The sequence below is a fragment of the Trichechus manatus genome, unplaced genomic scaffold (assembly GCF_000243295.1).
Source record: "Trichechus manatus latirostris isolate Lorelei unplaced genomic scaffold, TriManLat1.0 scaffold00070, whole genome shotgun sequence".
Classification (NCBI taxonomy): domain Eukaryota; kingdom Metazoa; phylum Chordata; class Mammalia; order Sirenia; family Trichechidae; genus Trichechus; species Trichechus manatus.
Genome location: NW_004444006.1, coordinates 9,798,879 through 9,812,345, shown reverse-complemented (window position 1 = coordinate 9,812,345; position 13,467 = coordinate 9,798,879). Strand labels below are relative to the sequence as shown.

Sequence of the window (13,467 nt, the reverse complement as noted above, 5' to 3'; positions counted from 1 at the left end):
TCATAAGTGCAGTTTGTTGTAACTCGAATATGTCATATGTCGGGGATTACCTGTGCATCAAAAAAAAAAGAAAACTCAAAGCAAAATAGCACTGTAATAATTGCTGGAGGCAAGATTCTCTGATGGACACCAAATTAGTGGATGAAAGTTTGAGGAGAAACAGGACATTTGCATAGTCTTAAAGTATCTCTCCCAAGATAATTACAAATACCAGTTCCTTAAAGTAACTTAACCAAGTGATAAAGATTGATATCACTGGTAATAAGACACATCAGCATTATGTACAACCTGATGTGATGCACTGAGAAGGAGACAGCATTATGTCTATAGTAGTAGTCTTTTTTTTTTTTTTTGGTGGCTTAAAATAACACACTTTTATTATCTTGAAATTTTTATTTGTTCATGGGTCAGCAATCTGTGCATGGCTTAGCTGGATCATCTGATTCAGGGTCTTTCGCTCGACTGCAATCAAAGTGTCAGTCCTTGTCCTCTCTTCTGAAGGTTTGATTGGGGAAAGATCCAGTTCCAAGTTCACTTACATCATACATAGATGTTGATAGGATTCAGTTCCTTTTGGGTTGTTGAACTGAGGCCTAGAGTTCCTCAATAGCTGTTGGCCACAGGCTGCCCTCCATTCCCTCTCTTGTAAGCCTCCCCAACATGGCAACTTGCTTCATCAAAGCCAGCAAGAGAAAGACTCTACTAGCAAGACAAATCAGAATATTTTGTAATCTAATCACAGAAGTGATATCCACTCAACGTTGAGGTATTCTGTTGATTAGAAGCAAGTTATAAGTCTTGCCCACACTCAAGGGGAGGCCATTACACAATGGTGGGAATACCAGAAGGCAGAGATTGTGGTGATTATCTTAGTGTTTACCTGCCACATTGTCCCACTTATTTAACTGTTCTCTTATTAATGAACACCTAGGTTGTTTCTAGTTTTTTTCTCTAATATAAACAATGTCATCATTTTTGAAGTTAGAGCTTTGTGAACTGGCCCAAGAATTTTCTCTGGAAAATCTTTCAAAGTGGAATTTCTAGATCTAAGGGCAAACAGCAGTGTGTGAATGTTGACACTTTCCTACCACCCTCACAAGCACTGGGCAATTAACAATCTGTTAAATATTTTTCAATATGATAGGTCAAAACTGACATCTCTGTTTTAGTTTGTAGTTTTGTTTCTTAATAAGGTTGAGTATATTTTAAGTTATCAGCTATTTGTTTTGGTCACCAGGAACAAAAACCCATTTGAACTAGTTTAAGATTGAGAAAAGAAAAAAAAGGAAGAGTGTGTTTTTTTGCAGTAACACAGAATGCAACTCCATAAACAAATCACCACATTAATTTATGGGAGGTGGAACACTGTTCATCCCAAATCCTGGCAGCCACTACCTTCATTGCTCTCTCTCTCTCTCTGGAGACCTTGTCTCTGCTTCTCTTAGCCCATTTTCTCCACTTTCTTCTCCTTCCTTGTTGATCAGATCTTCTGCTTACTCAGAGGAGTATGCTTCCTTATAGCTTTCTTTTGGTTTCCAAATTAAAACATATCCATTGTGAAAATTTTAATTAGTGTAGGTATCTATAAAGTCAGTTGTGAAAATTGAACTCCCACCCAATTCATTCTCTCAGAGGTATCAGCAATTAACAATTTGATGTGTATCTTTCTAGATTTTTTTGCCCTATGAATGTTGCTGCTGCTGCTGCTGCTGCTACTACTGCTGATGATAGCTTTGACAGTTGTACTGTGTTTATGTTAGACGTTAAGATTAGGAGAAGCTGGGTGAAGGATGTATGGGAACTTGCTGTACTATCTTTACATTGTACTGTTTTTACAAATGTCTGTAAGTCTAACGTTATTTCAAAATAAAAGCTTTTAAAAGTGATTTTAAATATTATCTTTATTATTGAGGGGCTGTATAGTGTTATGGTTAAGAATGTGGACTTTGCAGTGAGACTACTTGGACTCTAATCCTGGCTCTCGCACTTTTTAGCTGTGTGACTTGGGTGAGTCACTTAACCTCTCTTTGTAACTCAGTTTCATCATCTGAAAAGTGTAAGGATTAAGTAAGGTAATAATGTAAAGTGCATAGGTTAGAGCATGTTGCCTTGTCAATGCCGATAGAAAATAAAATTAGAATGAATGTTTAAGATAAAATATTGGATTGTTGTTTAGGTTCCATCTCCTAGACTCCCTAGGTGTCTGCTTTGATGAAAAATTTTGAGAAGCACAGTTTCAGATATGCTTTCTGAGTTACAGTTCTCAGCCCTTCTAATCAACTGTTAAGGGGTCTTCCACCTTCTTGGAGGCCCCAATAGAATTTAAGGCTATTGGGGAAGTAGCTATAGTGGCTAAACAACTTGTTGGCATTCCTTAATGTGCGTTGTGGGTACACATAGGTATTGTACATTAACTACTATTAGTGCCTTTTATTCAAGGGCTGTGCAACCATCTATCTTATAGATGTTTAATAGCTATGAATTGCTAATCGTGATGTATGTTGTTATTTTATGCCAGGACTTTGGGATATGGGAACGTGGAGACAAGACCAACCAAGGGATCTCAGAATTGAATGCCAGTTCAATTGGAATGGCAAAGGTAATTCTCTTTGCTCATTTTTATCAAGTGTTGGTTAAGGAAGACTGGGACACCTTTGACAGTTGCCACAGATAAAGAATTAAAGTGAATGTGGACCGTCATTAAGTTAATGTTCTTTTAAATCCCAGTCAAAATTCAGATTCACCCATAGAACTCTGAATATGTAGGTGAAAACTTCTTTCACGAAATCCAGATTTGTATATCCCAACTGCTTTTATAGTATATCTCTACTGATACGTGCCATAAGGACCTCAAAAAACATACCTTAAACTAAACTCATCATCTCTACCATTACTAAAACAAAGAAAAGGAGAATCTTACTCCTTTCCTATGCCCAGTTGACAAAGCTTGGTATCAGGGAACCATCTCTGATTGTTCCATCCTGCTCACTCTCCCTTCCTCCTCCTCCTCATGGTCATCATCATCATTACCTTTCCACTTGGCTGCTCCTTTTCATTCCCACTGCCAGTGCCTAAATTCCATCTCTCATCTTCTCTGGAAATACCAAGAAGGCATAAAATAGGATAGCAGAAATAGTATTAAACATTTATTATAATGATAAATATGTGTGATTTTAAAACAGAAGGATGGGAAAAATCAGCCATTGGAGGGATTAAAAAAACAGAAAGATGGGCAAAGTAAAGTCTGGCAAACAGACAAAAAGAGCAGAAGAATTCAAAACCAAAACTATTACATCAAAGAACAAAATTCTAACTCACAAAAAAAGACCAGACTTACTGATCTGACAGAGACTGGAGAAACCCCGAGAGTATGGCCCCCGGACACCCTTTTAACTCAGTACTGAAGTCACTCCTGAGGTTCACCCATCAGCCAAAGATTAGATAGGCCCATAAAACAAAACAAGACTAAATGGGCACACCAACCCAGTGGCAGGGACGAGAAGGCAGGAGGGGACGGGAAAGCTGATAATAGGGAACCCAAGGTCGAGGAGGGGAGAGTGTTGACATGTCATGGGGTTGGCAACCAATGTCACAAGAGACTAAGTGTTATTAATTGTTTAAAGAAAAACTGATTTGCTCTGTAAACCTTCATCTAAAGCATAGATTTAAAAAAAAAAAGAAAAAGTATTACATGGAACAAAGAGGACAGAAAGGCAAGATAGAACTTTAAAAAGCACAACTCACAATGAGAAAGTCTGGTCTGGAATGTAGTTTCAGTAAATACAAAGCAAAATATGTTAGAAATATGAGGCAAAACAGACACAAACAAATAGAAAGGGATAATTTAACAAAAAACATTGCCAGGCAATCAAGTAGACTAAAAATAAGATCATAGAAGATATGAATTATATAATTGTCTTAGTCTGAGTTCTCTAGAGGAGCAAAACCAGTGAAGCGTATATAGATATATAGTGAAATTTACTTCAAGGCAATGGCTCATGCAGTCGTGGGGGCTGGCAAGTCCCAAATCCATGGGTCAGACGGCAAGCTGAAGACTTCTGGCAAGCTGAAGCCTTTTGCTGGTTCACGTAGTTGCAGGGGCTAGCGGGTCCAAAATCTGCAGGTCAAGCGGCAGGCTGAAAGCTTCTCACATCCCAAGAACCAGAGGTCAAGGGACGAGATGAAGTGCAGGATCAAAAGCAAGCAAACTTTGCCAGAACATTCATTGATATATTGGAGGCAGGCCCCACCCCCAAGGAAATTCCCCTTTCAACTGATTGGCTGCTCACATCAGATCACAAAATGGAAGATGATTACATTGTATTTGCCAAACCACTGGGAATTACAGCCTACCAAGTTGACGCATAGTGTTAACCATCATAATAATTAATATGGTTGCATTAATAAACCTATAAAGTATCCTCTGGGTAATTTTTTTAATGTTTTTTCAATTATTAAGTGGTACAGATATTAAGTTTATTTTTAAAAAATGGGATCATGCTATACCTACTTCTCTGTAACCTGATTTTTTTAAATTTTTATTATTTAATTATTTTTTTCACTGAACAACATAAGCATCCTTCGATGTTATTTCATACTGATAATCTAGTTCATTCTTTTCAGTTTCTGTATACTATTTAATAATTTCTCTATTGATGGAATTATCTCCATTTTTTCTTTTTCACTATTCCAAATAATGCTTTAATAAGGATCCTTGTCCATATATCCTGGTAAACTTGTAGGATAGATTCCTAAAAGTAGAACCATTGGGTCAAGGTATATATACTTTAAAATTGCCCTTGAAAGTTTTCTCCACTATTTTACACTTTCACCATCCATATGTGACTGCCACTTTCCTCAGACCCTCACTAGCTGTGGATATTATCAATATTTTTTGGATAATTTAACTTCAAACAATTTTTTAACCACTGACACTTCTTCTTTTTTACCTTTTATTTGGAAATAATTTCAGACTTAGAGAAAAGTTGAAAGAATTGTACAAAGAACTCTCACACACTCTTCACCCAAGTTCCCCACTTGTTAATATTTGCCTTATTTTTCTTTCTGCATATTTATACATGTGCTCACACTGCACACACACACTTATTATTTTTCTGATCCAGTAGAAAGTAAATTGTAGACATGGTGACCCATTACTCCTAAACACTTCAGTGTGAATTTCTCCAAAGACAATCTTCCATAACTGTGGTATGATCATCAAAATCAGTAAGTTAACACTGATATTATACTACCACCAAATCCACATATCCCATTCAAATTTCTTTAACTGTCCCAGTAATGTCACTTTTAGCAAAAAAAAAAAAAAAAAAAAGTCCTTGTGATCGAGGGGCCAATCCAGGATAGCATGTAGATTCATTTAGTCTCTTTATTTTCAGCAATCTCTTTAGTCTCCTTCAATCTGGAACAGTTCTTCAGTGTATGCCTGTATTTCATGGCCTTGGTATTTTTGAAGAGACCAGTAATTTTATAAAATGTCCCTCAATTTTGTTTTGTGTGTTTTTTCTTCATGATTAGATTCAGGTTATGTACTTCTTGAAAGACTATCATACAGGTGATGCTGTATCCTCAGCATATCATAAGTAAACACATGATAAGGATTTTGTCCCATTATTATTATTATTATATTGTCTTTAGGTGAAAGTTGACAAAGCAAATTAGTTTCTCATTAAACAACTAATATACAAATTGTTTTGTGACATTGATTGCCAACCCCATGATGTGTCAGCACTCTCCCCTTCTCAACCTTGGGTTCTCCATTTCCATTTGTCCTGTTTTCCTGTCCCTTCCTGCTTTCTCATTTTTGCTTTTGGGCTGGTGTGCCCATTTAGTCTCATATACACGGTTGAACTACATGCGTTAATTGTTTTATAGGCATGTCTAATCTTTGGCTGAAGGGTGAACTTCAGGAGTTACTTTAGTACCGAGTTAAAAGGGTGTCTGGGGGCCATACTCTCGGAGTTTCTCCAGTCTCTGTCAGACCAGTAAGTCTGGTCTTTTTTTGTAAGTTAGAATTGTGTTCTACATTTTTCTCCAGCTCTGTCCAGGACCATCAATTGTAATCCCTGTCGGAGCAGTCAGTGATGGCAGCCAGACATCATCTAGTTGTTCTGGGCTTAGTCTGGTAGACGATGTGGTAGTTGTGGTCCATTAGTCCTGTGGACTAATCTTTCCCTTGTGTCTTTGATTTTCTTCATTCTCCTTTGCTCTAAACAGGATGAGACCAGTAGATGTATCTTAGATGGCTGCTCACAAGTTTTTAAGACTCCAGACACTACTCACCAAAGTAGGATGTAGAACATTTTCTTTATAAACTATGTTACGATAATTGAGCTAGATGTCCCTCGAGAAGATAGTCTCCAGGCCTCAGCCCAGTAATTTGGTCCCTCAGGGAGTTTGGGTGTGTCTGTGAAGCTTCTATGATTTTGCCTTGGTCAAGTTGTGCTGACTTTCCCAATATTGTGTACTGTCTTATCCTTCACCAAAGTTATCACTTGTCTATTGTCTAGTTAGTATTTTTCCCTCCCCACCCCTCTCCTACCTCATAACCATCAAAGATTGTTTCTGTGTGTAAACGTTTTCATGAGTTTTTATAGTAGTGGTCTCGTACAGTATTTGTCCTTTAGTGATTGACTTATTTCTCTCAGCATAATGTTCTCCAGACTCATCCATGTTGGGACATGTTTTCCATATTCATTATTGTTCTTTATCACTGTGTAGTATTCCATTGTGTGGCCATAGTTTGTTTATCCATTCATTGGTTGATGGCACTTAGGTTGTTTCCATCTTTTTGCTGTTGTGAATAATACTGCAGTGAACATGGATGTGCATATGTCTATTCATGTGACGGCTCTTATTTCTCTAGGATGTATTCCTTGGAGTGGGATTGCTGGATCGTAAGTTATTTCTATATCCAGCTTTTTAAGGAAGCACCATATCTTTTTCCAAAATGGTTGTACCATTTTGCATTCCCACCAGCAGTGCATAAGAGTTCCAGTCTCCCCACAGCCTCTCCAACGTTTGTTATTTTCTGTTTTTTTGATTCATTCCAGTTTAATGTCAGGGTGCGATGGTATCTCATTGTAGTTTTGATTTGCATTTCTCTAATTGCTAGTGATTGCGAAAATTCCCTCATGTGTCTGTTAGCTGCCTGAATATTTTCTTTGGTGAAGTGTCTGTTCATATCCTTCACTCATTTTTTAATTGGATTATGTCTTTTTGTTCTAGAGGTGTTGGGTTTTCCTATATATTTTAGAGATCAGACCTTTGTCAGATATGTCCTAGCCAAAAATTTTTTTCCAGTCTGTAGGTTCTCTTTTTACTCTTTTGGTGAAGTCTTTTGGTGGGCGTAAGTGTTTAATTTTTAGAAGATCCCAGTTATCTAGCTTATCTTCTGGTGTTTGTGTACTGTTAGTTATGGTTTGTATACTATTTATGCCGTATATTAGAACCCCTAGCATCGACCTTATTTTTTCTTCTATGACCTTCATAATTTTAGTTTTTATATGTAGGTCTTTGATCCATTTTGGATTAGCTTTTGTGTATGGTGTGATATATGGGACCTATTTCTTTTTTTTTTTTTTTTACAGTTGGACATCTAGTTTTGCCAGCACCATTTGTTTGAAAGAGTGTCTTTTCCCCGTTTAATGGACTTTGGGACTTTGTCAAAGATCAGATGACCGTCGATGGATGGATTTACATCTGGGTTCTCAATTCTGTTCCATTGGCCAACATGTCTGTCCTTGTACCAGTACCAGGCTGTTTTGGCTACCGTAGCTATATAGTAGGTTCTGAGGTCAGGTAGTGCGAGGCCTCATACTTTGTTTTTCTTCTTCAGTAATGCTTTACTTATCTGGGGCCTCTTTCCTTTCTGTATAAAGTTAATGATTAGTTTTTCCATCTTGTTAAGGAATGCTGTTGGTATTTGGATCAGGATTGCCTTGTGTTTGTAGATTGCTTTGGGTAGAATTGACATTTTCACAATGTTGGGTCTACCTATCCATGTGCATGGTATGTTTTTCCATTTCTGTAGGTCTCTATTGGTTTCTTGCAGTAGTGTTTTGTAGTTTTCTTTGTATTGGTCTTTTACGTCCCTGGTTAGATTTATTCCTAAGTATTTTATTTTTTTAGGAGCTATTATAAATGGTTTTGCTTTCCTGATTTCCTTTTCGTGGTTCTCTTTATTGGTGTATAGGAAACCAACTGATTTTTATATGTTTATCTTGTATCCTGCTAGTCTGCTGAATCTTTGTGTTAGTTCCAGTGGTTTTCTTGTGGAGTCTTTAGGGTTCTCTATGTATAGTATCATGTTATCCGTGAATAGGAATAGTTTTACTTCTCCTTACCAATTAGGGCGCCGCATATTTCTTTTTCTTGCCTTATTTGCTCTAACTAGGACTTCCAGCACAGTGTTAAATAGGAGTGGTGATAAAGGCACTTGTCTTGTTCCCGTTCTCAGGGGTTGTCCCATTATTATTGATGTTATCTTTGTTGTGGTATCTGCCAGGTTTCTCCACTGTAAAGTTCCTATTTTTCCGTGTAATGATTGTTTTGTGTCTGGCCAACTTCTGCTTACCTTTTAGGTCTCAGCTTAGATGTCATTTTCTCTGGGAAGCTTTCCGGAACTGTCCCCTCCCTGCAGGACTAGGTCAGGTCTGCCTCATAATTGAGGAACTACAGATAACTAATAAATACCTGAAAGAAAATTCAACCTTTTTAGCAAGTTAATACAATGACTGCAGCAGATACGCCATTTTTTCTATCAAATTAACGATTTTAAGATAGTACCTTGTTTGCATTAAGGAAGGTACTGTCATACACTGCTGGTGGTGGTTATGTTGGTACAACTTGCATGGAAAGTCATTTAGCATTATGTGATAGTGTTAAAAATTGTTCATACCCTTTGACCTAATGATTCTACTTCAGGGAATTAACACTTAAGAAATAATTCAAAATGAAAACAAGTAATTATTCTGTTAGTTTAACAATATTTATGGAGAACCTGCTATGTACCATGCTATGTGCAAGGCATTGGTGAAACTAAGGTGAAAAACACAATCCCTGATCTTAAGGAATTTGTAATCTTAGTAAGAGATATTTATCAAAGCTCTGTTTCTAACAACACAAAATTAGAGGAAACTCAAATTTCCAACAATTGGGAAATAGTTAACTATATATTATTAAAGCCATATGGGAGAATTATGCAGAAATGAGTTTTCAACAATATAGAGAAGTACTTATGCTATAGTGTTAATTGAAAAAAGTCACATACCAAATTTATATAATGGGATCTCACTATATACAAATATGCATGGAAAAAACTAATAGGAAACATAAAAAATGTGAACAGTGGTTGTTTTGGATGACTTTTTTCTTTCTTCATAATTTTTGGACTTTCAACATATTTTACAATGAGTATGTTTTACTTTTATAATCAGAAAATATATTTATAAAAGCAAGAAATTAATAAATTATATCTAAAAATATAGAAAAATGTCCTTTGCCTTGGTGGCAGATAATTTGCATCTTTAAGTCAAACACAGATAGTATCTTTTATGGAAACTCAGCTATGAGGCAACATCTAATGGTTGTTGCATAAATATCTTCTAGCCATACAACTTCTAGGATTTCTTACATGTTGACATCTTTCTTGGTGCTCCCCTGTCAAAAGAATGGCTTATGATAAATTCATCTGTGCCATGCTTCAAATTGGTGCTTCACTTAATAGTGCTATACCTCCATCTTATGAACTCTGTTTCTAGGACAATATTGTGTGCAAAGGAAAACTCAGTGACCCCTGGGGGAAAAAAATAATGTTATTGTATTTTCTGTCAAGCATATTCAAAAGTAACATCATGTGCATTGATGAGATACTGGGTTACAGGGAGAAGAAATTTTATGTGTCTGTGTATATACCTTTTACACACACACACACATGTGCATGTGTATAATAGTATATATTTCTAATGCTAAAGTTATCTTTTCCTTCTTTGCTCCTCATAGGCAGCCCTGGAAGCATTAGATGAACTGGACCTCTTTGGTGTGAAAGGTGGGCCTCAATCAGTTATCCATGTCTTGACTGATGAAGTACAACATTGCCAGGTAAGAGAATAATGGATTGATTATGTTCTATCAAATTATATTCTTATTCAGACTCAGACTTAGCATGGGATTCAGATTAAGAAGACCTGATTAAGAGTACATCATCTGATTTATTACCATGTGTCAAAATATGTTTTATCAATATTGTATATTGAGGTAAGCCTGATATAACATGAGTTATAAAATATAGTCCAGTTTTCTAAACCAGTGTTATAAAGGTAACCAACCATAGTGCATGGAATCCTGCAGTGCTGTCCATATCAAGGGTCTATGGTCTGTCTGCTTGAGTATCTCCTATTCTAAATATACAAAGGGAATACAAGGTGATAGATTTACAGTGCTTTTCTTGATAGTGGCTCTGAAACATTCTCATGTATCTGGTTGGCTCTGAGATTAGATGTTTGGAGATTAGACTGTTTAAGTGATAAATATGTATCTTTAGTTTTGTTTAGGATTACTCTCTGTATTTGAAAGATTAAAGTTCATCTCATTACCATGATGAATTTTCTCCTTTAAACTCTGATTCAAGATACCTATAGTGTTCTAGTGAATATAAACTCACCTTTTAATTTTAAAAACACAAAATTTTATGTGTCACGAGAATAGGAGCTGAGCCTTCCCTATCCTGCTTCTCAGTAGCTCCATGTTCTCTTAATTTTATGCTTAAATAGTTGAAAATGGAGCAACATGATTTGGGTGGGATAATAATGTTAGAGTGTTCTTTATCCATTAGCAGCTGTTTAAGCATCGGGTTAGGGAAGCATTGAGAGCAGGATTAAGATAACGATGACTTACAGAAATAGCTAGTTTTCTAAGCTTTCACTGTGGAATAATGTTTGGGTTTTCTTCTGAATGATCCTCTTCCATATAAATCTTTTGAAACTGAAGCTGTTCATTTTATAATCCCAAAATATTTACTGATATGCCCCATTTGACTTCATTTCTCTTAGTCTATTCTGAATTCGATACTTCCCCGGGCTTCAACATCCAAAGAGGTTGATGCTAGTCTACTTTCAGTTATTTCCTTCCCAGCCTTTGCAGTAGAGGATAGCCAGTTGGTGGAGCTTACAAAACAGGAGATCATCACCAAGCTTCAGGTATGCTCATATTTATTTTCTTTTCTGTAGAACTATGACTTTAAGGGGAAATTAGTGTATTTTGGGGCCTTAAACACTGTGTCAGTGATTTAAAGAGACCTTTAATATTTTTAATTGTCCTTTTATAAATAGTTTCTTTTAAAAACCTACCTAAAAAGGTGTTAAAATGCCTATAGCCATTGCTGGTGGGGGTGCAAAATGGTATAGCCACATTGGAAAATAATTTGGCTCCCAGGTAACCATACTACAGAAAGGAAAACTTGCATTCACAAAAAAATCTGCATGCAAATGTTTATAGACACTGTCTTAGTTGTCTTGTGCTGCTGTAACAGAATACCACAAGTGGGTGGCTGTAATAAACAAATTTATTTTCTCACAGTTTAGGAGGCTAGAAGTCTGAATTCAGGGTGCTAGCTCTAGGGGAAGGCTTTCTCTGTTTGCTCTTGGGGAAGGTCCTTGTCTCTTTTTGGCTTCTGTTTCTTGGTTCCTTGGAGATCTCATGTGGCATGGCATCTCTCTTCCCCCATCTCTGCTTGCTTGGTTGGTTGCTTGCTCAGTCTGTTCTTTTATATCGCAAAAGAGATTGACTTGACAAACCCTACAATAATACTATCTCATTAACATAACAAAGGGAACCCATTCCCAAATGGGATTATAACCAGAGATATAGGGGTTAGGATGTGCAACACATATTTTTGGGAGGCGCAATTCAATCCATAACACAAGGTTTATTCATATACACCAAAAATAGGAAGCCCTCTTCAACAGGGGAAGAGATAAACTGCACTATATCTATGCAATAGAATAATACTCAACAATAAAAAGGAATGAGCTATTGCTCCATGGAATAAAATGGGTATTCTTAACTGCATTTTTCTAAGGGAAATAAAACCATACCCAAAAGTCTACATATTGTATGATTCCATTTATATGACACTAGAAGCGGAAAAGCTATAGGGAGAAAAACAGATCAATGCTTTTTAAGGGTTGTGAGAAGAGATTATACATAAAGGAATAGCACAGGAGAATTCTGAGTGTAATGGAACAGTTCTCTATGGAACTGTGCTGGTTGACACATGATCTATGCATTTGTGAAAATACATGGAGCTGTATACCGTAAAAAGTAAATTGAAAAAAAAAAAATCACCCAGGGGGATTCTGGGAAGATGGTGGCATAAACATACCATCATTCCAAGCTTCCCCCACAAATACAACAAGGGAGTGGTGCTTGGCTTTGAGGGACTCTGAATTAGGGAGCAGAGGACAGCAGTGGGGAACTGCAGACAGGCAAAAATCAACAAACCTGCGAGTCACAAATGGGAGGAAAATTTCTTCTCCCACCGTCCCTGCCCCACTCCTCAGCCACAAGGGCCACCAACTCCTGTGAACTTGGGAAGTGGCCCCAGCAAAAGAGCCTGCTGCCTAACCAGCACACCCCCTGCCTGTACGAAGAGACAGAACTCCAAGCTTTTGCTGTAAAATCAACAAGGCAGAACTCCCCAGGGGTCTGTTCTAAGTGTGCCAGCACCTCCCCCACCCAGACACTATCAGCTGCAAGACTGCTGTGAATTGCTGCAGAAGGCCTCTTCAGTGGAGTCTGCACCCATAGCACTCTACCTGACTCCCTGTACACCCCATAGCTCAGGCATCAGTAACCAACAGGGTAGAACTCCCAGGGTACCAGTTTGGGTCTGCCTGCTCTCCCTTCTGGTTGGTGCTGAGGGACTGCTGACTGAGGCCTCGGTGTGCTAGGAAGTAGGCATCTTGAGTAGAGGCTACACCCACAGCCAACCTATTATGGGATGGATTCTGATAGCAAAAAGGCAGACCTCCTGGAGGTCTGTTCAGGGTGAGACAACCCCTCCCCCACTCAGTAACTGTTGACTGCTGGACTAATTCAAAGTCCTAAAAAAGTTCTGTACAGTAAAGCTAGGAGGTGGGTCACCTAAGAGGAGACTGCTCCCCACCACCACCACAGGGTCACTGGAGCTCTGAAACCAACAAGACAGGAGGCCCTTCTGGAGAGTGCCAGCCCCTCCTCCTCCTGAAACAGAGGAAATTGGCCTGTGCTTCCCCTGAATGCCAGCTCAAATATAAACAACCCCAACAGAGCAAGGAAGGAAACCTCAGGCAAAACCAGAGGGCAACACCTAGCCCCAAAAGGGGCTCGCTGGATGTGGGTTTTCTGAGTGAAAATGTGGTTGCAGAAACAAGGGAAGGGAGTGATAACCAGAGAGAGAGGACTGTGCCC

At 37.9% G+C, this 13,467-nt stretch overlaps 1 protein-coding gene across 2 annotated transcripts in view; it reads left to right on the top strand.

The window, feature by feature from the left end:
- Positions 1-13,467, top strand: part of PHKA1 (phosphorylase kinase regulatory subunit alpha 1) — a 167,753-nt gene that overhangs the window by 30,876 nt on the left and 123,410 nt on the right. For both annotated transcript variants that reach the window (XM_004380152.2, XM_004380153.1), the window contains exons 6-8: positions 2,519-2,599; positions 10,021-10,119; positions 11,070-11,216. In XM_004380152.2, coding sequence (XP_004380209.1) covers positions 2,519-2,599; positions 10,021-10,119; positions 11,070-11,216 — 327 coding nt within the window. The remainder of the gene's footprint in view (positions 1-2,518; positions 2,600-10,020; positions 10,120-11,069; positions 11,217-13,467) is intronic.